A 27,607-nucleotide genomic window follows, 5' to 3' on the forward strand; every position below is an offset into this window, starting at 1 on the left:
ATTTCTCCCCTTCTCTATGAGGGAGGAAGTGGAGTAAGTGAGAGTGTGTGTGACAGAGAGTGTGAAGAGTGTAATAGTATTCTGACAAGTAAACCAAAGAGCATTTTCACTCGTGAACTCTTTTCAAGTTATTCAGATTGTGCATTTGCCCTTGAATTATTGCTGACCAGCTTTTTGAACGATATTGATACAATAGTATACGGCAAAGTCATGCTACAAATAACAAAAGACTTAATGCTCAGAATTAACAATAACAATGCTTGCAAAAACAAAAAAAAAAAAACAATGAATATGCCATTGAGCCAAGTATAACTCACATGGCATGACACATAATAATTGATTCTTGCGCTGTGTAAGTTGCAAAAAACATTTTCACTCGTGAACTCTTTTCAAGTTAATCAGATTGTGCATTTGCCCTTGAATTATTGCTGACCAGCTTTTTGAACGATATTGATACAATAGTATACGGCAAAGTCATGCTACAAATAACAAGACTCAATGCTCAGAATAAACAATAACAATGCTTGAAAAAAACAACAATGAATATGCCATTGAGCCAAGTGTAACTCACATGGCATGCAACATAATAATTGATTCTTGCACTGTGTAAGTTGCATGTGACATGCGCACATGAAATAATTCAAAATAACAATTTCTCATCTAATCATCAAGAAACATATTGATTTCAACGTTTTTATTATATTCTCGTAATAAAACATCATATTCCCAGGATTTTTTTCTTTTTTTATATTGTGGCAGTCAACGTGTTAAGACAACTAGGAATAAGTCTCCTTTCTTTGTTTCTCTCTCTCGCTTAGTTCTTCTTTCTCCTTCTTCTTCTTCCTTGCGGGGGGGGCAAAAGTAGCAAAAAGTGAAATTAATCATTATTTCACTTCAGAATTTTCACTAATCTACTGACAAAAACTTAAGTTCAAACCAACCAATAAGCAATACCGTAAGTATCCTAATGCTAATTGTCTGATTATAGGTATACATAGTCTTTATTTACTTACTTTCACTGCTTTTTCTTCCAGATAAACAAGAGAAGGGAGTGTCTGTCCAAAATAGAGTAAAAAGAGCTGCAGAGGGATCTGTCTCCTACGTGCTTGGCCATGATGGAAAATGTCTCCATTCAAAAGAAATATATTGCAATGGAGCTCTCAGACCAGGCACTTCTTACAGCGTGAAAATCAGGGCATTCACAGCCAATGGGTACCAAGATTCTGACCCTGTCATATTTGAAACAGGTATGTAACATCAGATAGTAATTTGATTGATTGATTTGCTTTATTATGAATTATAATGAAATTGATGAATGGACACTCGCAAACATCCATGCCCAAGCCAGGATTCGAACCCGGGATCCCTGGCATCGTAGCACGATGTGCTAACCACTTCGCCACGGGGGCTGACTGATAGTAATTTGAGTCTGCAGTGTTGGGTTGAAAGTTGTATTTTTTCAACAAGAGTTTTCGAGAGTTGTATTATACAGTATTAGTATGATTTTGTTAAATTCCAGTGGGTCATCTAGGGCATACCATTATATCAATAAACATTATCTCTAAAACAGTTGCGGTTTGTGAGGTTTGCAAGAGGTAGGGCACTATCAAAGTATGGGTTGAATATGATAAAATTTGCTTCCTGCAAACAGACAAAATCGTAGCTAAAAGTTCATTTTGAATTATCTTTCATGTACCTTTGAAGACACACTTGAACCACTTTCTAAATGGGCTTTCAAAACATAGGTAATCGAGGGTCGCGGAGCAATTAATGAGTCCTCTGTTTTGTCCTGACTACCCAAAGCTGATTCAAATTCCTCACAAAATTTAATCGCATCGATAATCCATGAATATATATAAATTGTACACAAGCTCATTATGTCTTAAAACTCGACAACGATCATAAAGTTGCACTTTGATATCTGTTTTCCCGAAGACAGTGAGACTCATATCAATACGAAAGTAGTCATCGCCTTGTAATCAAGGGGTCCTGGGTTCGACACCCGGTGGATGAACATAGTGCTTCGGATCCCACTTTAAACTGTAGGTCCAGTCGCAATTAGTCTTACTGTGCATAAAGTGGACTTAAAACAACAATTCAATTATTGCCCAACTTTTAGTCCATATGAAGGGCAAGGGAAAGAACAAGGAATGTCACAAGACCAGTTTTTGGAGAAAACGACATTTTAATACTAATCTTTCCTATGTTCTTTCACAGTACCTCAAATATTCTATCATCTCTTACACGCACATTTCTAATTTCATTCCAGTGGTTTTTGTACAGTTGTTTAGTACAAGTTCCAACAAACAGAATGAGCTGTAAACCTCAAAATCGAAAAAAATTGACATTACTTGTTTTTTCATGTCTTCTCCTTTGAATAAAATGCACGGAAAACAGAGAAGGGAATTAGCTGGAGGACACCATCATATCCATACCCACTTTTATTAAATTTTCTGTTGTGTTCTGTTTTTATCTTTGAACACTTGATTTAGGCAAAGCTTTGGTCTTGCGGGGCCTAATTTTTTGTCCAACAATTGGTCTGGGTGATTTAAAATGTTACTTTATAAGTATCTCACCTGATTCATTTCGCTTTATTTTCACGCTCACGGTAACACTTCAGTAAAGAACTCACTAAATCACAACAATTTACACAAGCTTTTCAAAGCACATCGAACCTCGACAACAGACGTCCCGCGGTTCTACCTCCTTCTTCCAACGTTCCCTCCCATCCCTTTTGTTCGTTAAGATACGGTAAGTGGATCCAGCCACCATCTAACAGGAAATCTAAAAACAGCACCCCAAGTGTTGGGTCTCAGCGATATTGTGACCATTCACAATGTAAATGCCTGTTACCCCCTCTACCTCTCTCGCAGATTAGAATGTAGGGACAATGTTAAAGCAGGAAGTCCACAGCCAGAACGTGACCCTTGCTATGTTGCCAAGTTTCGTCCAACCCATTGTAGCCATCTCCGCTCAGAGGAAAACTCCGTGTGGCAAAGAGAATAAAATACAAGCGTTGCAAACAAGTCTAAATTGTTATTTTTAAATACATAATTGGTGGACGGGCACGTGACCGTGTGACCTAAGGGTAGAACCGCGCCTGCTCTAAAGATAGATTGGCAAGTTCTGTGGAGGAAGATAATGTACTGACACTAACTTATTCACTGATTCATGCATTTCTTTCCATAGCAGTTGCTTTTTATGCCCTCTACTAGCTCATGAAAGAATTGCATGGAACAATGAATAAATTATTTGAGAGCAGATTATAGCAATTTAAAATTAACCCATAGTGCAACAGACCTTGAGGGCCAGGTCCTACCTTCAGACTGCTGGCCTCAAGGTGGGCGGGTTGATGTGTAGTCAGCATGATGAACCCCCAGTCGTTGTTGTAGGTTTCCGTGACCGGGTCATGTAATATGTAGCTCCCCAATTTCCTCTCAGTGTTTGGTGCGGAAATGGCTGCTGGTCCCATACACAGGCCGAAATCTCATAGAAATGTTGCCGGAGCTCAAAGCATGACGTCTTAGACCACACGGACACAGTGCGGGACAGATTATAGCAATACAATTATTATTATTTGTATTAAATAGGACTGAAAACTTGATCTGTGAATATAATTATTTTTAATGTAGTTAGTTTTAACAAATTCTTGTAATTTCTACAAATAATTTATTTGTGAATAGTTTAGTCATTTGTTGAAATTAATGGGATTAAAATAATTATACTCGTAGATGAAGATTTCAGTTTTATTTAATGGACAATAAAATGTTGTTGTCCTCCTCTGTGGACATGCGGTCTAAGGTGCTGTGCTTTGGACTCAGACTGCAGGAAGGCATGAGTTTGAGTATGCCTGGGTTCAATCTCGGAGTTTTCAGCATGTGTATAGGACTGGTGGAAAATTGAGAGCTAGGAGTGAGATTTGTGTAACCAGTTATGGGAAATCTTGTATACAGGGGTGCCCATCCCCCCAAGGTCAATGGTACAATCCCCCCCCCCCCAAAATCATGTCATGCATCCCCCCCTAATTATATTATTCGCGCACTCAAACCATATAGTAATCCCTACAAAGTAAAGCTCAGGATGATAATATAACATGGTGCCTCTTCCAAAGAACCCCCCCCCCCTGTTTTCTTGGGGTAGATATAATTATTTTAGTAACCCATAACAATAATTACGTGGATTTTATCTTCAGTGCAAATTTAACTTGTTAAAGTAAAATTTTTCTGTGACGTGAAGTTAGGAATGCGGATTCTATGTACACTATGTAGCCAAAAGTCACCGGACACCCAGGTGAACATGGTGGTAATGTCATAGTCTGGGGCTGGTTTTCCTAGTTTGGGCTCGGGTCATTTGTTTTGGTCAATGGCAACATGAACAGTGGTGTTCATGAGGGCATTTTAGCCAATAGCATGCTGCTCATACTGTGGCAACAGTTTGGAATGGGTCCTTTTCTCTATTAGCACGATAATGCCCCTGCCCATAAAGCAGGGTCCATTGGATCGTGGTTTGAGGACAATGAGGTGGATGTGCTTAGCTGGTCCGTTCAAGGCCCCGACTGGAACCCCATAGAACATATTTGGGATGAACTGGAGTGTCGGTTGCGTGCCAGATCCACTCGACCGAAAACCACCCATGAACTATTCACAATGGCTACAGGACGAATGGGGAAGAAATCCACCAGCAATATACCAGAACTTAGTGGAAAGCGTCCCCGAAGAGTAAATGTTGTAATAATAGCGAAGTGGCATCTTATTAGTTACCTGGCTGGAATCTTTGGAATGAACAGCACTGGGTTGTCTGGTGACTTTTGGCTATATAGTGTATTTTTGTTCCAAATGATGCACCCGCTTTAAATTAAGCAGTATACCAACACTAAGCATTAAGTGATGTTATTAATGAATATCGAGAATATTGCTTATGTCTTGTAACGTGCCTATAGTATAAAACTTCACATTCACCTCGGCAAAGCGCCAAAGAAACACACATTCTTGCAATACATTATTCCGAGCAAGAACATTTTTATATCCACCTCTTTGCAGGCTTTCAAGAATATTAATTTAATGGGGTGCCAATACTTTCTTAGGATCCCAAGATTATTAATTAGCATTTTCGAGCTTCACTTTTGGCACGTTCGGAGTCTAAATGTCGCTAAATACAGTCTTCAAAATTTAATGTTCGAACTCTCTCTCCAGTACAGAAATTCCTTGAGAACCTAAGATTTAACACATTATCAAAAGCTTCCTATCTCCCCCCTTTAAATTTAATACTGAATCCTACCACCTTAATTTCCAAGCCAATTTTAGACTTACTGTTGATATTGAAGAGTGGATACTGCCTCCCCAAAAAAATTAATTCTCAGTCTTCACACAAGAACCCACGTGTGAAATAAGGCCTAATATTTTGGAGGTGAATATTTCTTCCACCCTTCTTCCTTCGATAACACCCTTAAACACTTTCTTTTCTTCATCTATGGATTAAATATGGTGTATTTAAGGTGTAAACTTTTTATATATATTTTGGAAAATTATATAAATGTTGAATTTTATATTATTTGAAGGGAAAAAATCCCCCCCCCCAAATTTTGATGGTGCAACCTGCACCATAATCCCTCCTATGGGCAGCTCTGCTTGTATAACGGCTGAGGGTTTGATGTGCTAATCCTACGTCACCTCATTACCGTTTGAAGATATCCACACCTCTAGTTAGGATTGTGGGAGGGAGACTGGCAGTCGGGGGATAGGTCAAGGCCCTTCTAGTTCTGTAGAGCCATGGGTTATGTTAATAAAATGTTGATTGTTCATCATAAATATAATTATTTTTTAAATACAATTTTGAATTGGAATTGAAAAGGAATTTTGGAGTCATTAGATATAGAAAAGAAGAGTATAGATTAATGATTTCCTTTATCTTTTTTTTTTATTACAGAAAGTGCAATTGCTGTTGGAGTGGTAATTGGTATTATTGTAGCTGTTATACTCGTAGGAATGCTGTCAATAATGTTACTCCTTGTTAGAAGAGGAAGAGTCACATGGTAAGACATAAATGAGGCTAAATTGTGTGAAAATTTAGTTTAATTAGAAACACATTAATTTAGTTGAAGCTCACTTTGTCACCAGTGTTCAATGATTTGGGGTAACATTCCTGGGAGCAAGATATTTACTAGTTATTATATGGAAAAGTATTTGTGTAAGGACTTTTCAGTGCTAAAATCAATGTGGCAACTAAGGAAACCAAGCTCATAAAGGGTTGTGTTATGACTAGACCTCGGATTTTTGGATTCTAAAAAATGTGCTTTTAGGTTCCTAAATAGGCTCTAAAATTCTGAAAATAGGTTCTAAAAACCTTAAATTAGGTTCTAAAAACCTTAAATTAGGCTCTAAAAACCTTAAATTAGGCTCGAAAAATCCTGAAATAGGTTGCAAAAAGACTTAATTTGGTACAAAATTCCTGAAAAATGCTGATTAGATACAATCGTTAAAAACAAAAATTCACAAGAACCGTAATAACCAAATGTTAATTTTCTAAACATATTTTCATTTCATTATATCATTTTTAAAATTATCTACAAATTATTATAATACTGCACTTGTGCTGTTAGAAAAAGTTAGTTGTTGATATGAGTGAAAAATTAGTTACGTATGTATAATTTGCTGCACATTTTTAGGGTGGCTACTCACTTGGAATTCCTTGAATTACGGGAATTACACGTGAATTATTGGCACCGGAAATTATGCCGTGAATTATTGGCTCTGGAAATTATTCATGAATTTGGCAAGACATGAAATAAGGTACAAGCGGATGTTTTCTCTATTCCATTTTTTCTCCGTAGACGTGAAGAATTGCAACTTTTTTATTCCATATGCCATTAAATTTATACAAGTTTATAGATTCCCTGAGGCAAGTTTCTGTCAGTTTAGCTTTTGTTTCATACATTTTTTTCAGGATGAAAAAGAAAGCTACACAGAAAATAAAACAGAATTTTCTCAATCCGTTTACTTTGTTAGTGTCTTTTACAGAACAATCTGTCTGACAAACTGAAGATTATTACAAAATAATATATCTTGAAGTTGATTAGGCAATTTTTTTTTACATTGGTATCATACAAACCCTTTATATTGTCAATATTTTTTTTGTATGGAAGGGAGGGTGAGAGTCTGTAATACGTAAGGTTGGAATAGAGAAAACATCTGCTTGTATCCTTGAATTTTTGGGAAGTTCACCTTGAAAACCAGGAATTAAACTTGAATTTTATCATGGTCCTAGTGACCACCATGAATCTTTTTGCGTTATCCACACTCAAACTCCACCTTTTGTCTGTGAGGACCATTTCATGTGCTGAAAATTATCTTTCAACAGAAACATAGTCAGTAGTGCTAATTTGAATGCTGAAATATTACTTCTCAAGGCGTGAAACAAGACAAAATTGGCACGAAAGTGAGCAAGGCCACACAAATCAGAAGTTTGCACTTGGGACTGTGCAGGCAGTAGAGACGATTGGGTGCCAAACTGAGAATGGGAAGGAGGAGTGACAAGGACAGTTTACTTTATCTTAGTAGGCAAGGCTTAGTATTAAAAGTCTATAGTGCAGGGGTAAAAGGTAAAGGGGGGGGGGAACTTTACCCTTTCTCTGCCACTGTCTGCAGGTAACAGTGACGTCAGACATTTTTGTTTTGTTTAAAGCTTTGATAAACATCATATGCTTGGAGAGAGGGAAATAGACAGAAAACATGTTTCAAACACACCAGTCATTGAATTATTTTGCCACCAAACCTAGTAAATACCTCTGTGAGATATAAAAATGCTGTAAAACCAAAAAAAAAATATAAAAACCTAACGAAAGGTTTAATTTAGGCACTTAAACCTAAAATAGGTTCTAATAAGCAAAATAGATTATTTCAGGCACTATAAAACTTAGTCAGGTTTTGTTTTTTTATGAAACGCCGATATAACTTGTTATTTCTTATTTACCTGCAAAGGAAAAAAATAGATTAAAAACCTAAAATCCGACGTCTAGTTACGACACGATGTATCCAACCACTGATGAACAATTGTTCTGATCCTTTACTCCGGGGAGGAACTCAAATTGACATCATGCTTTCAAATCTTCAATCAATTGGTACAGTGAATGATTGATTTGGTTTATTTTACTTGGCTTTTCTGCCACTTTTGGTTAATCGTGAAGATGAGGGTGAGTGGTGAAATTGATGAAGATTTATTTGCTTTATTTTGCTTCGCTTTTTGTGCCACTTTTGGCAAATTTGCAAAGATGAGTGATGATATGAGAAAATTGATGAATGGACACTCGCAAAGAACTCTCGTGCCCAGGCACTGTAAATTAATATTTTGTAATAATACTGGATTATCTATTCCAGTAACATTTACTGCAGGCCACCCTTGCAGCTCATCCAAGCATGTAACATAATTCATTATTTGTATGCAGTACATTGTTTAATGTCGCTGGTTATAATCAAACTCATGTTTGCATCACCAGACCTAATAGAGGAAGAAAAGCCCTTGCAAATTATATTACATAGTTTGTTGAATTAGATTAAAGATTGTTTGATTGCAAAGTGTTTTGCCTTTGGAAAAGAACTGTGTATTTAGACATTTACTTTACAAAACTATGACACATGAATTACATGTTTACATCCATAAAAAATAGTTACAAATTGGCATAATTTTGCTCTAAATTACAGGCTATTGATAGGTATATCTGATGGGTGAAATTACCGCTGGTATGTCTATATGGACAGATACTGAAAGAGTACTGATTAATCTGCCGCACACATAAAATTTGTTTGTGTGTGTTATATAAGCAGAAGAGAGAGAAAGTAAAAGGTGTATGGAGCTACTTTCATATTGCTACTCTTATTACAAAGAAAATAATACATTAATGTATATTTAAGTGGGTTTTTTCTTCTTCCTCTTAGAGGCGACATTTCCTCCAAGTCTCCTAGAACCTTCTCAAGGCAAATGAATGGCTAGTCAGTGCACATTGTAAGGTTGTGATTAGGGCTGAGCCGATACTGATGTATCTGTATCAGAAAGTATCGGTTGGAATTTATGCGATACTTTCTGGCATTTTGGTCTTTGTGGCACAACACTTTTGCAGTCTAATTATCCTAGAAATTTTGCTAAACTTACTTTATAATTTGCACTAATTTTATGCTAATAAAATGGATATTGTGATTACGTAACATGTCTTCTAATATTCTGATGTAATTCTTGAATATTTCAAAGGAAAGTTCTTGGTAAAGTGTTGCATGCAATTGGAGAAGAATACTTAAACACTAATATTGAATAATATTTTCAACAGCTTTAAAATTACAGTAAAACCTCGTTAATCCAGACTAATGGGGGGGATAAGTTGACCGGTTTCACAAAAGTCTGGATTAACTGAAATAACCTAAAAGAACAGTAGAAAGTGCATTAATACTCCGCTTATAGCAACAAAACATGTTTATTATGGTGTATTTAAAGAGCATAGGCCTAAACACTATACAGTACAGTACAAAGTCTGCGGGAAACAGAATTTCATAAGTGGTTGACTGCCTTTTCTTTGGGAAGTTCTCTTGTTGACTTCTAGCCACATTTAAAACCTTGCATTCTGCTTTTTTTTTCTTTGCACCTTTTGCCTGTCCGGATTAAGCGAAGTCCAGCTTATCGGGGTCCAGATTAACGAGGTTTTACTGTATTACAATTTTCAAGTATAGGTATTGGTTCAAAGTGGTATTGGCTCAGCCCTAGTTGTGATCCATATTGCTAACGCCTGTTGTTAAAATTGTATTGTTTTGTTAAACCATAAGCAGTGGTTCAGCATATTTTTAAAGAACATTTACTGTTATTACATGCAGTAAATCATCAAAAATATTCAGATGGTAATTTTCACACTGCATGCTGACATAAATATTATTGTTGTAGGCCTCCGAAGCTGCCCATCATGTCCCAGCCTCGCCGCCCTGCTCCTATTCCACTAAGCCGTTTCTCTTCTCACTGTGACGTGCTGCTGCAGAATCCCAATCGCCTCTGCAGTGAATTCCATCTTATCGGGAGCTTCAGTGCAGATGCTGCAGGCTCAACAGAAATTGCTAGTCTTCCACAAAATAAAGTCAAGAATCGTTACGTCAACGTTCTTCCTTGTAAGTAATTCAAGCAAACTTGAATATTTATTTTGCATGAGTGTGAAAAACTAAGAAATGTTCACCATCTTTGTGTTTCAAGGAGAGTTTTCCTTACATAAAAGTTGCTATTTGTACAGTGTGTCAGAGAAGTCCCTGTACCCCTGCTTGCATGTATCCTGTTGTGACCATATTGAAAACTTGCTGGAATTCGGTTGCTTGGGAATGATTTCATTTTCGCGGTTGGCATCCCTGCTCTGAAGGTCATATGGATGGCTTGCTCGAATTTGAATATGAAATTCTGCCATAGACAATGTGAGTATACATAGTTACCGTGCTAGGGAAGGGTTAGGGACATGTGTGTGTGTGCACGAACAAGAACGCACAGCAGTAATATGTACTATGTAATATAATCTAGGGGTATGGGAAATTCTAGGATACTATGTATATCTTTATCAAGATCTCTCATGACAGTGCATCCACACTCCAAAATATGTAGGGTTTTCCTAAAGTCCTTCCCTGAAATAAAGTTTGTACTTCACAGAAGTCTTTAAAATTTTACCTGGCGACATTGCATATCTGTCATCCTCATTGCCCCCACCTCCAACAGGGCATGATTCACGTCAATGCATCCCTGCAATCTCGTACTGAAACCCAGAATGGCTTTCTGGCGCTGCTCATCCGAAATGCCCCATGATGACTGCAGATATTTTTTATTTGAGGTCATCCAGATCTCTTGGTTTTTCCACGTACACTTCCATCTTGACATATCCCCACAGCCAGAAGTCACACGGAGTCAGATCTGGCAACCTTGCAGGCCATGATGTGGTTAATCTGCACCTGCCTCCGAATTCTTGATCCAGGAAGTTTCTGACTACAAGAGCAAAATGAGGAGGTGTCCTGTCTTGCTGGAAGTGCACGTTATCCTTGATACCAAGTGCAATCAGCTGGGGAAGGAAGAACGTCTGCAGCATGTTGAGGTCAGTAGCATCCATCACAATATCTTTCTCTGAGAAGAAAGGCCCGATTAGATGATCCGTCAACACAGTGCACCACACATTCAATTTTGGGCTATCCCAGTCGTAAGTTTGGAATTCACGTAACAGAACACATGATTTCAGCTCTGTATACCACAAAACACACTGACGCCATCTTAGAATCACCTGATTGTTCACAGTCACGTGATCCTATCATTGTACAGTTTTGCTAGGTAAAACTTAAAAGACTGCTGTGCAGTACAAACTTTATATATCTGTTCGTTATACAAAGTTATAGTGAATTTAAATGTGGGAAGGACTTAAGGAAAGCCCTTATATATTATCTTGAGTCATTCCTGTATGCAAATGAATCTAACTTAGAAAACTAATTAAGTGATTAAGTTTTTCATTGTGTTGCTTCCGTTTTCAAATATAAATGGAAGTGATCAGGAATTAAATTTCATTGTTAGCTTTTTCAATTTTCAGATACCTAATGCATACTTAATACATTCTTTTGTTCCGTTCTTTCAGATGATTCAACACGTGTCAAATTGAAAATATTTGATGATGATCCAACGTCTGATTATATAAATGCTTCCTTCATCAGGGTTAGTATGAGAATTACAAAGCTTTCATCACGCTATTTTGTTTTCTAAGAATAACTTTAGTATGTACTAACAAAGAAAGTGTTCAAGCAGGCAAAACTTGACATTTACAATATGAGGTACTCTTGCAGAAATATGTGACATATATATTATTTGCAGACATAGATATCTGAAGGATTTTTTCCTGGAATGCTGAAGCAAGGCATTTCCCTCCTAAACTGTGTTGCCTTAAAGAAAAAAACCTTGCTTCAATTTGAAATTGAATCATTCCTGTGACGATTGATTGATTTTTTTTATTTTACTTTGCTTTTTTTTTTGCCAGTTTTGGCTAATTGCAAAGATGAGGATAAGTGATGACATGAAACTGTTGAAAGGATAATGCAGGCAGACTGGCTGGCTACATAGGTGATATTGTTCATGTTCATTTTTGAATGACCACCATGGTCGCCAGACCTAATACCCCTAGATTTTTACTTGTGGGGACATGCAAAAGCCATCGTGTATGCTAAGAAAATTAAGAACCTGGACTAACTCGAAGGAATGTGCCATTACCCAAATTGCACCCACCACACAAGCAGATATCTTAGGCAACTGGCAGCATCAAATTAAAGCATGCATTGAAGCAGATAGTGCACATATTGAACATTTACTATAACATTTATACAGGATGGTCCAAAAATGTGGAAACGCCCTAATAAAAGTTGAATGATATACTATTCTGGAAAACTAACATTGTAGGTTTGTAATAGGGGTGGGGGAAAATGTTATAGCGCATATGATGATGACTGCTGCCATCTTGAATTCAACTTCAAAAGTTTAAATGGGAAGGGTGTGATATGATATATCAAATCAGGCTAGAATTTCAGGAGAAATGCAATGTTTGAAGTTTTTTTGACGTATCTTTAACCAGTAAAAAGTTATAACTGAATTCTTGTACAGTCATGGACACTGCTGGCTTGTAATGAATACATGGACTTTATATGGAATCGTTACAACCCAGCAGTGTCCGTGACTGTACCAATTTGCTCCTCTTCGAGGTGTCAGAGAAAATCATTAAAATGAGTTTAGCACGTCAGTAACACATTGAGATCAAAGTGACGTCAAGGGAGAGAAATTCGCATGCCATTGCATATGATTTTAGTTAGATACATCCACGAAGAGTTGCGCATTATGAATGGTTTTCTCAAACAATTAGAGTGTGACACTTCCATTGAATGAGAAGTCCTTCAGTGACTAGGCCAATTTTCATGTTCATAAGGAAGTTCATAAACAGAATATTCAATGCTTTTTATCTGTTAACTCATTTTGGACAGATCACAGCCAAATGGTTAGTGCTGGTAGTTAATGGTGTGGCGTGCTGTGTGGAACACTATTGGTTAGTGTATTTTCATTGACGGAACCTTAAATGCTTAGGGCTACTTGGATTTGTTAAGTGAACAGATTTTTCATCCTTGCTTACAGAAGAAGATACTTTTTACAGAATTTTTTCAGTAGGGCAGAACACCAGAACACCATGAGAATGTTGTGAGACAGTTTCTGTTCAAAGTTAGTTATTGGATCACAAGAGTCGCATATTCTGTTTATTAACTTCCTTATGAACATAAACATTAGCCTAGTCACTGTGAAGGACTTTTCATTCAATGGAAGTGTCACACTGTAATTGTTTGCGACAACCATTCATAATGCACAGCTCTTTGTGGATGTATCCGATTAAAATCGTGTGCAATGGCATGCGAACTCCTCACCCTAGATGTCACTTTGATCTCTATATGTTACTGATGTGCTAAACTCATTTTAATGCTTATTTCTGACACCTCGAAAAGGAGCAATTTGGTACAAGAATTCAGTCTTAACTTTTTACTGGTTAAAGATATGCCGAAAAAACCTTCACCATTGCATTTCTCATGAAATTCTAGCCTGATTTGATATATCATATCACCCCCTTCCCATTTAAAATTCTGAAGTTGAATTCAATATGGCAGCCGTCATCGCCATATGTCCTATAACATTTTCCCCCACCCCAATTACAAACCTACAATGTTAGTTTTGCGGAATAGTATGTCATTCAGGGCTCCTGTGTAGCCAAGTGGTTAGTGCTCTTGCCTTTGTTGAAAGTGGTCCCGGGATCAATTCCTTGTGGGTGCCCCCAAAATTTCGGCTTTGACCCAGCGTCGTGAGGACAATTGGGAAGCTACTTCAAGAAGTAGTCGCCTCCGGTTACGAAAGCTAGAAAAACAGCGGCAATGGGGTCCGATGCACTTTCCACGTGTCACCCAATGAAAAAGCTGCTCTGGCAGGTCTTGGCCCTTTGAGGGCTGTTCTGCCACAGAGTTTAGTTTTGTAGTTTAGTATGTCATTCAACTTTTATTCGGGTGTCTCCACACATTTGGATCACCCTTTATATCAATCATGTGTATGTTTGTATTCACATATTTATTTTCCTATAACTTGAGGGTTTGCATTGGAGACACACAGTGCTTCAGATCCCACTTTAAACTGTACGTTCAGTCTCGATTAGTCTATCTGTTCATAAAATGGACTTAAAACAACAACAATTCTATGTGACCTGACTTTTTCCTCACTGTATACACACATAGTGTGTTCCATAATTTTCCGAACTAAGATGAGAAGACAGGAACCACACACGCAATGACACTCTTGGGTGTATATTATTCGAAATACATTCCTTGTGCTTTAATACACTGCATGCAACATTCATACAGCTTGTCAGAACACTTGTGAAAGTCTTTGACGGGAATAGTGTCGAATGTCTTCGATCTTCTGAAACAGCATCAAACCGGCTCCCTTTCAGCCGCAATTTCAATTTTGGAAAGAGGAAGTAGTCAGGAGGAGACAGATCAGGAGAATAGGAAGGATGATCAGGCAGACCAATCCCCTTGGAGGCCAAAACTGGTGGAAAACCACAGACCGGTGTCTTGGTGCATTGTCAATCAAAAGGGATCATGTGCCCTGTTGTCAGTATGGTGTGCATACCCATCGAATTCGTACCCAAAGATGCTTCAAAACCCCCGTAACTGCCTGTCCATTGGCAACAAATTTTCTATGAATGATACCCATGGAGTCAAAGAACATGATGAGCATCGTCGTGATACCCATGGGACTTCTACAGGCGAACATTCTTGGGTTTTGGGGACCCTTGGCTCTTCCACACTGAACTCTGGTGCTTTGTTAATGGCTCATATTGGAAACACCACGTTTTGTCATCGGTCACGATACTTTTCAGGAAATTGGAATCCCTGTCCGCAGTCCTAATGACGTCTGGGCAATGTTGAACCCTTTGGTTTTTCTGATCATTTCCGACATGGTAACCTAGGCTAGTGTCGCTTGTGTTACTGTAACTTTTAACAGGATCCTTCCCCAACGTTCAAATTTAACAGCAAGAGGTAATTGGAGAAGGGGTGTTTTTACAAATCATGCAATATGTAAATCCACCAACACATCAGTCCAGAAAATTATGGGACACACTGTGTATATGTGTGTTTTTAACAAATGCATTATATATAATTCTCTATTACAGGGTTACAGTGGAGAAGTAGAGTATGTTGCTAGTCAAGGTCCTAAGGAGGAAACAATAGAAGACTTTTGGAGAATGATCTGGGAACATGATATACTGTTGGTTGTCATGGTAACGCAATTTGTAGAGAAGGAAAAGGTACGTTAATGTAAAACATCATCTTTATAATAGAAGCAATGGTAGAGTTTTGGCAGTTAGGTTGTATAGAAGAACAAGTTAACCTAATTTGCAAGAGTGCAGAAAAGTGCATAATTTTACCTCTGTTAAAATCAGAATACAAAGCAACACAGCAATAAAATGTTGCAAAGGACTGTTGATGTTAAGTATCTTGAGTCTTGAATTTAATACAGGGAAGACCAAGTTCGTAGAACAAACTTGCATACAATTTTTTAGAAAAAATCAATTTTTCATGTAAAGAGCATGTGTTTTGAAATCATAATCTACCCACATAATTTTACTATCTTAAACTTCAAAACTACTATTTTTTATGTATCAAAGAATGGATGAACTAAATGAAAACCGTAACAGCGCATAAACTTTTATAACATGCAATTGTAGTGTGTTGACTCTTTGCAAGTGACACACCTGCAACTTACTTCCTAGGTACAGTAAAAACTCGTTAATCCAGACCCCAATAAGCTGGACTTTGCTTAATCCGGACAGGCAAAACCCCCCCACCCCCACCCCCCAAAAAAAGCAGAATGCAAGGTTTTAAAGGTGGCTAGAAGTCAACAAGAGAACTTCCCAAAGAAAAGGCAGTCAACCACTGATGAAATTCTGTTTCCCGCAAACTTTGTACTGTACTGTATAGTGTATTTAGGCCTATGCCCTTTAAATACACCATAATAAATGTGTTTTGTTGCTATAAACGGAGTTCTAATGCACTTTCTACTGTTCTTTTAGGTTATTTCAGTTAGTCCGGACTTTCGTTAAACCGGTCAACTTATCCCCCATTAGTCCAGATTAATGAGGTTTTACTGTATTAGTTTACAGTGTTTGAAAGTAACAAGGTACTTATAACACAGTTACTTTTGAAATGAGTATACTGGAACCACAAGCAAAACAACCTGCACAGACTTGCGACTCCTGTGCACCGTACTCCCACGACAAGGTGAGGGGGAGGGTGGACCATACTTCCTTATGGGCCGAGCTGAGCGGAAGAAGGGAAAGCTGTTTTTTTTTTTTCCTTGTGGTCGCCCTATAGCTGTGTTTCTTTTTCAAGTAACGAGTGACTAAATGGTTACTACTTTGTGCCATGTATCAACAGCAGTGAACCAAATTATAGTTTGCTAAGAATATAACTAAAATTTTTGTAGTCATATATAAATTTGTTACAAGGAGCAGATTTTGTGTGAAGTCTGAGGGAGCTTTCAGACTGAAGTGACACATGGGGTTTCACAAAGAAGTGATAAGGGCTCCCATTACAAGCATTCACTGTTCATGCAAGGCCAACAGACAGAGCTGACACGATGTACACTATTGTCCAAGCAATATGTAAATGACAATTGTCATTAAGTGACAGGTTCAGTTCTAGTACGAAACATTGCACTTATTTCTGAGGGCTCATTTCAAAGTGATACATGTCGTTTCAGTCTGAAAGCTTCCTTAGGATTTGCTATGAATTTTCTTGCCTGTTAAAAGATCAGTAGTACAGAAAAGGAAACGTCCCATTTGCAGTTCATACATGAAAGATGTTCTCTAAGAGTTGTAGATAAACCAGAATAAAGTAACTGGAAGTGAGTTATATTTAAAAAAAAAAAAAAATACTGTAACTAAGTTACTTTTTGAGAATGTAACTGGAAGCGAGTCATATTTTTTTTAAAAAAATCACTTTAACTAAGTTACTTTGCAAAGACATCAGTTTACTTTGATATAGAAAATATAGAAAAATTACCTTCGTAATTAATAGATGATAAAGGTATTGGGGAGGGGGGAAGGGGATATTTTCTTACCACAGTAAAATGATGAATTACCATATTTGCCGACATATAAGATGCATTTTTTGTCCTTTAAAAGTAGGTCTGAAAAACAGGATGTATCTTTTATGCCTATACTCAGTTTGTGATTAACTCCATTTCTGGAAATTTTCTCCATTGAGTTAGACGATTTCTTTCTTGCTTATTGCAGTGTGTGACGAAGAAGATTAAAATGTATTCTTTCGTAGTTAGATTAGGTAAGTTATTTGTTTAAAGTAGACTTACAAATTACTTTATTTTTGAAATACTGTAAATTAGTTATAACATTCAGTGATAAAACGTTTTCCTCAAAAATGTGTACATAAATGAGGTGTGTCTGGTACGCTGGAAAATACAGTATATTGTAGGGTGTTTTTGTCAATAAACATATAAAGTGTATAAACGAGAGATCAAGAGTTAATATACTACATAGGTTGTAGTCTGTGCAAAGCTGCACTATCGATGTTCTACTGTTTTGGTTCTCGAATATTTTTTTTTTTTTGTAGCACTTGTGTTCGTCCGAGTGAGAAGCACAATAAAACTTCTCGGAATAAACTGTATAAACTGTACGTGTTCTTTTATTACACCAACATAGGTTATGGGCCCAGAACACCCAGAACACGTCTAATGCAGTTGTAATAAGGAAAACGAGGAAGTGCGGCTGTTCATGTTTGAATACGGACTGTGAAAATGGAGTCGGTGAAATCGACTATACAGAAGTTAAATAACAGGAACTATCAAACGTGGAAGTACAAATTGGAGTTACTACTTCTAAAGGAAGAATTGTTGGATGTAGTGACGGGTGTGCAGCCAAAAGAACCGGACGAGGAATGGAAGAAAAAAGACGGAAAAGCTAGGGCCACCATTGGACTTTTGCTGGAAGATGATCAACTCGTTCATGTAAGAAAGCAGGAAACAGCGAAAGGATATTGGGATTCTTTGAAACGGTATCATGAAAAATCAAGTCTCACAACTAAAGTGTATTTATTGAAGAAATTGTGCCGCTTACAGCTTAGTGAAAATGGCGACATGGAGCAGCACATTAATGCAATGTTGGATATTGTGGATCAACTTGCAGCTTTTGGTGAAAATTTAGCGGAACATTTGCAAGTAGCAATGTTGTTGTGTAGCCTGCCGGACAGTTACGAGACGCTAATTACTGCACTGGAGACGAGACCGGAAGAAGACCTAACTTTAGAAATGGTGAAAGGGAAGCTCATACATGAATATAAGAGAAGAAAGGAAGCCAAAACTGACAGTGGTGTTTATTCAGAAAGTGCTCTTAAAGTGAAATCCGATAATGTGAAAAGTGTCTGTTTTTTTTGTAAAAAGCCAGGTCACTTTAAACGTGATTGTTTTAAGTACAAGGCACATAAAAGGAAAATTGTGTATAAAGCAAACCAGGTGAGTAATGTTGAAGAAAGTGAAAAAAGATATGATGAAAGTGGTTCTGATTGTGATAATGTTCATTTTCTGTGTTTTGAAGCAAGTGAAAAAGGTACAGGTAGAGACAAATGGTACATTGATTCAGCAGCCACATGTCATATGACCAGTGACAAGGAATTTTTTGCCACATTTAATCCAAGTATAGCAAATGAAATATACCTTGCAGATGGAAGTTGTTTGAAATCACAAGGAATGGGTGAAGGTGTAATACAATGTATACATGATAAAGGTATACAGAATGTATTAGTAAAATCTGTGTTGTATGTACCTGAGTTGCATGGTAGTTTACTATCAGTGAAATGTCTTACTGAAAAAGGTTTAAATGTTGAATTTCACAATAACACATGTATCATTAGTAAAGATGGAAAAACTGTTGCATCAGCAGATCTGACAAATAATTTATATAAGTTGAATACTATTTCAAATGTAGAATCTGTAAATCAATTGCACAAAGTAAGTCATGAAAATGACAGGAAATGTATTCATCTTTGGCATCGTAGGTTAGGACACAGAGATGCAACAATTGTTAAAAATCTTGGTAAAGGAAATTTAGTTAAAGGTGTTGATATTGATGCATGTAATGTAACTAAAGTTTGTGAGGAATGTATTCAAGGTAAAATTTCTCGTAAATCATTTCCAAAATTGAAAACTGAAAAATCAAAGGAATTATTAGATATAGTGCATTCAGATGTATGTGGTCCGATGGACGTTGAAACTCCTAGTGGGAACAAATATATACTTACATTTATAGATGATTTTAGTAGGTTTACTATGGTATATCTAATGAAGAAAAAGAGTGAAGTTGAAGATAAGTTACAGGAATTTGTACAGTATGTAAAAAACAAATTTAAAAGAAAACCTAAAGTAATCAGGACTGATAATGGAGGAGAGTATATGTCATTACAATTGAAAGATTTCTTCAAAAGGGAAGGAATAGAACATCAAACTACAGTACCATATACCCCACAACAGAACGGCGTTGCGGAAAGGAAAAACAGAAGCTTAGTTGAAATGGCTCGTTGCATGATAATTGATGCTGGCATGCACAAGAAGTACTGGGGTGAAGCTATAAATACAGCAAATTACTTACAGAACAGGTTACCCACAAAGATATTAGAGACTACTCCATATGAAAAATGGTACGGAAAGCAACCATACATGGGTCATGTGAAAGTGTTTGGCAGTGTTGGATATGCTATGATTCTAAGTCATCGACACAAGATGGACGTTAAAGGAAAGAAACTTGTCTTAGTTGGATATGAAGGATATAAAGGATATAGGTTACTAGATATGACATCTGATAAGATTTACATAAGCAGAGACTGTAAATTTATTGAAAACTCAAGTCATGTAATTTCAACTTTGAAACCTATCCAAAAATCTGAATCTAATCATAATACTGATTGTGAATTATCCGTGGACATTCTTGGAGAGGAACCAGAAATGCATTCACATTTTGGTAAAAAGGAAGTGAAGAGTGATTCAGAACTAATTTGTGATTCAAAAACTGATGAACATACAGATATCAAAGTAAAGAAAAGGACACCAGATGTTATCAGAAAATCTACTCGTACAACAAAAGGACAATTACCAGCTAGATATCTACAAAAGGTCATTGTGGAAAGAAAGTTACCAACATCTTTTGAAGAGGCAGTTACAGGACCTGATAATAATAAATGGGAGATGGCAATGAATGAAGAAATGAACTCATTAAAAGAAAATAAAACTTGGGAACTAGTTCAACCAGTAAATGGAAGAAATGTAATTAGTAGTAAATGGGTGTATACCATTAAAGAAGATGCACAAGGAAAAGTTACTCGTTACAAAGCCAGACTAGTTGCTCAAGGATATTCACAAATCTATGGTGATGATTACGATCAAGTGTTTGCACCAGTTGGAAAACAAGCAACATTCAGAGTTCTTTTAACAGTTGCAGGACAAATGAACATGGCAGTCAAGCATTTTGATGTAAAGACAGCATTTTTGTATGGTGATTTAGATGAAGAAATATACATGAAACAACCTGAGGGATATCATCAACCTGGAAAAGAAGAATATGTATGCAGATTGAAGAAAAGCATATATGGGTTAAAACAAGCCGCAAGATCATGGTATAATAAAATTGATGAATTTTTGGTTAACAATGGTTTCAAAAGAGGTGAGGCAGATCCGTGTCTTTATACAAAATCAGTTGATGGGAATATGATCTATATTCTAATGTATGTAGATGATCTTGTTATTGCATGTACAAATGTTGATTTAATTAATGATGTAGCAGTGTTAATGTCAAAGAAATTTCAGATTAATTGTCTTGGTGATATTAATTATTATCTGGGAATTCAAGTTGAGAGAAGTAAGGATGGAATTTTTGCTCTTCATCAAAGTAATTACATAGGAAAGTTAATCAAACAATTTGGATTGGAAGATGCAAAGTCATCAAAAATTCCAATGGATCCTGGATACATTAAATATGCAGAAACTTCTGAACCATTACCAAGTAATGAGCAATACAGGCAAGCTATTGGAGCATTATTGTACATAAGTATAAATACTAGACCAGACATATCGGCAAGTGTGTCAATTTTGAGTCAGAAGGTCAGTTGTCCTACTAAAGCTGATTGGATTGAAGTTAAAAGAATTTTTCGTTATTTAAAGGGAACTCAATCATATAAGTTAAAATTAGGAAACAAATTTGAATTTGAAAATGATTATTTGTTAGGTTACGCAGATGCTGATTGGGCTGGGGATGTGTCAACTAGAAAATCAAACAGTGGTTATGTATTTATGTATAAGGGAGGTATGATAAGCTGGGCTTGTAGAAAACAATCTTATGTTTCATTATCTTCCACTGAATCTGAGTATGTGGCAATTGCAGAAGCATGTAAGGAAGCAAAATGGATAAAATATGTGTTAAATGATATGGATAAAAAATGTGATTATCCAATTATCATAAATGAAGATAATCAAAGTTGTATCAAACTAATTAAAAATGAAAGGGTTAGTTTGAGAACTAAACATATTGATGTAAAATATCATTTTGTTCGTGATCTGTATTATAAAGGTGAAGTAACATTTAAGTACTGTGCTTCAGACGACATGATTGCAGATACATTAACAAAACCACAAACAGGTATAAAGTTAAGAAGGAATTGTAACTTAATGAATATGATGAGTGAGTAATTATGATGATACACACTTTATTATTCATTGAAAAAAAGGGGGGTTATATGTAGGGTGTTTTTGTCAATAAACATATAAAGTGTATAAACGAGAGATCAAGAGTTAATATACTACATAGGTTGTAGTCTGTGCAAAGCTGCACTATCGATGTTCTACTGTTTTGGTTCTCGAATATTTTTTTTTTTTTGTAGCACTTGTGTTCGTCCGAGTGAGAAGCACAATAAAACTTCTCGGAATAAACTGTATAAACTGTACGTGTTCTTTTATTACACCAACATATATAATAATTATTGTACCACATTTCAGTATGAAAATTACTAATTTTTTTCTCTTTGTTTTTCAGAGAAAATGTCATCCATATTTCCCTGCTCACAGAAACACACTCGATATTGGAGAGTTCACAATAAAATGTGCAACAGAGCTTAATTATCCAGTATATACTCACAGAACTCTTTATGTGAAAAAGGTAAAAATGTAACCAAGAGTATCCTGTAATGTGTGTGTGTGTGTGCGTGTGTGCATGAGTGTATTCATCTCACAACCATATTCGCTGCATCTGTCTATCTCAGAGGCAGTGAGATGCTTGATCTATTTAAAAATCAATCTCCAATGCTCCTGTATTTGTATTGTAATCATCAAACTCCAGCCTTTCAGTTGAATAGCCCCAGTGCCGAGCATGTTTTCAGTGGGAAGCTTAAAATTATGCAAGGTTTTAAATGAAGATTCTTATCTCTAACTACGAATGCTAGAGTTAAAAATATTAGCTCGTTTTGTTCAGCATATATTAGGCTAAGCCTATTGTTGAAATAAAAATACATATTTTCATCTATCAAGTAGAAGAAGAAAACAACTTTTTTTGAACTAAATATGATCTTCATGGGGCCGCCATGTAGGCAAGACCAGGATGTGAGGGATCAAACTTCAAAATAGTACCTGCATATTGCAACCATCTGACTGCCATGCAGGAGACACAGGTTCGATTTACAGTGCGAGTGATCTAAGGTCGGAATTTTTCCTGCCTTATCCCCACATAGAAGCGGCTCTGGCACTCACAAAGCCTCAAATCAATGGGTACCTGGGAGCAACCCTGGGGGTTAAAGATAGCCGGAGCATGATGAGGATCACATCAACTCCAAAATGGCCAAGATCGAGAATATATGGGGCTCTACCCTTACATCCACTAAATGTGCCTGTATGACATGGTGTTGCATGCAGTGGGAACTTTACCTACCTTCACCATGTAACAAATAGAAATAGTTTCCTTGATAAAAATAGTGTTTTAATCATGCCAATGAAGTGGAAATCTTAAGTAGTTTGCCATTATTATATATAATGTGTTGCTTAGTTACATGATTAATGAAGATGATGAAGATGCATGAACAATTCAGATTCTTCATGGAACACTTTCCATTTTTATACAGGATTAGTAGATCATTGGTTATTGGTACTGTCAAAAATTTCATATCATCCCTCTCTATTTATAATTGAAATATTATACAAAAAACATCAAATATGTGCCAGAAGTGTGTGTGAATATATAACAGTTATATAACAGTTGGGCTGAAAAGTTCATAGGCTGACTCATAGATGGCGTTACTAGAATTAAATCCATGTAATTTTTACTTAGTACTAACCTTCAAAAGATACGTGTATAAATTTCACAGCTGCCGGATAATTAGTTCGTGAGATATAGCATTGTGAGTGAAGCAGCTTTTCTTATTGTGAAAAAATGGATAAAAAAGAATTTCGTGTGTTAATAAAGCATTGTTTTTTGGCGAAAAAAAATACTGTTGAAGCCAAGGCTTGGCTTGATAAACATTATTCGGACTCTGCACCAGGAAAATCAACCGTTGAGAAGTGGTTTGCTAAATTTAAACGAGGCGAAATGAGCATCGAAGACGATGCACGCAGTGGACGCCCCAAAGAGGCTGTTACCGATGAAAACATCAAAAAAGTCCACAAAATAATTTTAAATGATCGTAAAGTGAAGTTGATCGAGATAGCTGAGACTTTAAAAATATCAAAGGAATGTGTTGGACATATTGTGCATGAATATTTGAACATGTGAAAGCTGTGTGCAAAATGGGTGCCGCGCGTGCTCACAATCAATCAAAAGCAACAACGTTTTGATGATTCGGAGCAATGTTTAGCGATATTCAACCGTAATAAACACGAATTTTTCCGTCGATATATTACAATGGATGAAACATGGCTCCATAACTACACTCCAGAGTCCAATCGACAGTCAGCCGAGTGGACTGCACGTGATGAACCGAATCCAAAGCGTGGAAAGACGCAACAGTCGGCTGGCAAGGTTATGGCATCAGTATTCTGGGATGCGCATGGTATTATATTCATCGATTACCTCAAAAAGGGCCAGACCATCAACAGCGATTATTACATAGCGTTGTTGGAGCGTTTAAAGGATGAAATCACGAAAAAACGGCCCCATTTGAAGAAGGAAAGAGTGCTGTTTCATCAAGACAATGCACAGTGTCACAAATCAATGAAAACGATGGCAAAATTATATGAATTAGACTAAAATTATATGAATTAGACTACGAATTGCTTCCCCATCCACCATATTCTCCAGATCTGGCCCCCAGTTACTTTTTCCTGTGTGCAGACCTTAAAAGAATGCTCGCTGGAAAGAAATTTAGCACTGATGAAGAGGTAATCGCCGAAACTGAGGCCTATTTTGAGGCTAAAGAGAAATCGTACTATAAAAATGGCATCGAAAAATTGTATGATCGCTATAATCGTTGTATCGCCCTCAAAGGCAACTATATTGAATAATAAAATCGAATTTTGTCAAAAAAATATTTTTTACTATGTTAGCCTACGAACTTTTCAGCCCAACTGTTTCATAAATGTGTGTTAAACTATTTGAAGCTGCTTAATCTTGAGTTTACTTTCTCAAATTGTAAATTCGTATATGAATGCATTTTGCTTGCAATTTATTTGATCATCACAGATATTATTTTCTCTCTCTCTGTCTAGGAGGATAAGCAGAAAACAGTAACTCATTTCCATTTCCGTGAGTGGTCAGATTTTGGATGTCCCGTAACCACAGATTTAATGATCCAATTCTGTCAGCTAATGAGGTATCAGGTGTCAATGACAGGAAATCATATTCTTGTTCATTGCAGGTGAGTGAACAAATTTACTACAATTAAATGTGACTGAAAGTTTATTCTCCAGTAATGTCACTGAAAGTTTATTCTCCAGTATTAAATGTGACTGAAAATTCATTCTTACAGTATTAAATGTGGCTGAAAGTTCATTCTTACAATATTAAATGTGGCTGAAAGTTTATTCAACATAATGTATTAAATGTTCATTTTTCAGGCTATGTGCGACTTACTCACTTGATGTACTATAAATAAAATAAAATGTAACTTATTTTTACTTACATTCAGTGAGTATGTGTTGAGTAATTGACAACGTTTCAGGGACCACTGTCCCTTCTTCAGGTCGGTGTATCGGCTTCACGATTACCCACGAAGCTTCGTCAATGGCAAGGATTAGGTTTACATGGATAGGGTAAAATATTGGGATTCCATCACAACTGACCTGTTTTCTTTTTAAAAAATCACTCTGTAAAATTTCCCTACTATTAAAATCAATTAGAACCCCTCTGTTACAACTTATTAAAAATGAATCCCTCCGGCCATTTGCCTATCCTTGCGAATGAATGTGGTCGTTAGCAAGTTAGATCTCCCCCCCCCCACCTCCTTTTGCCCTTCCGCATTACGTCATATCTAAAGTGAAATAGCATACGATTCGAGCTTCACGCTCTACGTCTGGGGTAACCTTGAATCCCATTTTCTCATATTCCCGCTTTTCCCATTTTTTCAGCATTCCTATCCAGAGTTCATCAATGTTACCATCTTCTCTATTAAGTTTATTTTCTCTATTCCTACATATAAATGATGCTTCGTATACATTTCTTCTAAATAATTTATTCCCCTCCCTAAGGACTTCCCGCCCCTCAATTTTATGTTCTTCCTCCAATATTAAATTGTATTAAATGTGGCTGAAAGTTTATTGTACAGCATTAAATGTGGCTGAAAGTTTATTCTACATTATTAAATGTATTATTTCTCTTGTAATCTACTGTTGTTACAAGCATAAAAACAGTTTTTTGTTGTGACTTTTCAGGAGAACACATGCTTTCTTCATCAGACATTTATTTTTAGTTTGATTCAAGTTATAACAATGGTTATAACTCTTTAAAAAGAATCAGTTATACAATGGATCTTGTCATTGTTACATTGTTGGAATGTAGCAACTTAACTGTGAAACAAGCAGTCTGTTGTATTATTATTTAAGATGAAACTGTTTTATTACATTTTTTTTAAAAAAAATATAAATTCCAAATATCATCATGCATTTCAAAATAATCACTTTTACAGATCACTTGATGCTTTCAGTTACTGAATTTTAAAGATGGTGGCCTACTCCACTTGTGAAAAAGAAAACTCCATAGTGGGTCTATGTTACAATTTTCATTATTTACTTTATTCCAGTGTTCTTCCACAATGAACGAAGCTTCCCAGACATTCAAATCTATGTTTCCCGTCACTCTTTTCAAAACCCTTCTCTTTTTAATCATATGCTTCTCGATGACGTGAGCTGACAAACCTTGTCGCTTTACCTCTGTGCATTTAAATTTATAATGTCCAAATCATGTCCATGCGATCTTATTGCCATTTTCCTTGATGTTTGTCCTACATAATCCTTTGAATATGAACAACTTATATTATATATTCCTGTGGTTTTCACATCTGGTCTTAAATGTGGCTGAAAGTTTATGCTACAGTCTAAAATTTATGTAGGACCATTGTACTTGTTTAGCTTATTTTTCCTTATCCAGTGTCAAATGAAATTTGGCAAGAGCTACCTTCTGCTTAAATTTAGGCCCATCCATGTTTGAACAGGTACAATACTTGCACACAACATTCCATCTCTAACTGTCTGTACATTCAAACACAAAGTGTTTGTAAGAGGATTTCAGAAACAATCACCTAAGTTTATAATTGCAGTAAATACAATTGTTCTACAGCATATCGGATTCCATTCTGAGAGCATCCCTGTAGCTAGATATTTTTGCACCCTAGGCACCCCTCCCCACCCTCCCCCCATCACACCACACTACCAACCACAGACATCTTTCTTATGTGCATCCTTTGATATATTCTTCTTATGCCACGGCTTGTGATATTTACATCCTACAAATTTTGAAATGAGGAAACAAAAGCAAAATTCAATAAAATAATATTGGTTACATTTAAAGATTCATAGTGTGCATTTCTTATTAAAGAAAAGTTTAGCATATTTAAGAATATTATGTCTTAGTGCCGGAAGATCATCTTTAAAAATGAATTATTTCTGCTATGGGAAACAGCAGCATGTTAGCTACAAGTAAAAGGAGAGAAAAAAATATTAAGATATCAGTTGGATTTTCATGACTTGATTGAACAGGGAACATCATGTAGAGTTTTTGTAAATATAAAGTTTACTTAGAATAATGTGTAATACATAACTATCTTATTTTTAAATTGTGGCAGATTTTCAGATGCTGATCCCAAAAGAAAGTGTCTAAGGGCCACTTCATCACTCAAAAATCTTCATTGGGAAGGATCATGTAACACCCTGTATGCTTTCCTTCTCCCTTTATCTGTGCCAAGTATAAATTTCTCCATCATATATACTGACTTTTGTTGTCCTTTAAAAAAATGTTTTAGTGGTGCCCTAGGCCTCAACCCCGTAGCCTGACTACCCCTTGCTG

The 27,607-nt window shown here is 36.4% G+C and overlaps 1 protein-coding gene across 2 annotated transcripts in view; it reads left to right on the top strand.

Annotated features, from left to right (window-relative positions):
• Ptp52F (Protein tyrosine phosphatase 52F) overlaps positions 1-27,607 on the top strand; it is a 209,097-nt gene that overhangs the window by 164,850 nt on the left and 16,640 nt on the right. For both annotated transcript variants that reach the window (XM_083129556.1, XM_083129555.1), the window contains exons 16-22: positions 1,035-1,247; positions 5,926-6,031; positions 9,922-10,139; positions 11,627-11,703; positions 15,239-15,373; positions 22,160-22,282; positions 24,817-24,965. In XM_083129556.1, the coding sequence (XP_082985682.1) occupies positions 1,035-1,247; positions 5,926-6,031; positions 9,922-10,139; positions 11,627-11,703; positions 15,239-15,373; positions 22,160-22,282; positions 24,817-24,965 (1,021 nt within the window). The remainder of the gene's footprint in view (positions 1-1,034; positions 1,248-5,925; positions 6,032-9,921; positions 10,140-11,626; positions 11,704-15,238; positions 15,374-22,159; positions 22,283-24,816; positions 24,966-27,607) is intronic.

The sequence above is a fragment of the Lepisma saccharinum genome, chromosome 10 (assembly GCF_977018435.1).
Source record: "Lepisma saccharinum chromosome 10, izLepSacc3.1, whole genome shotgun sequence".
NCBI classification, from domain to species: Eukaryota; Metazoa; Arthropoda; class Insecta; order Zygentoma; family Lepismatidae; genus Lepisma; species Lepisma saccharinum.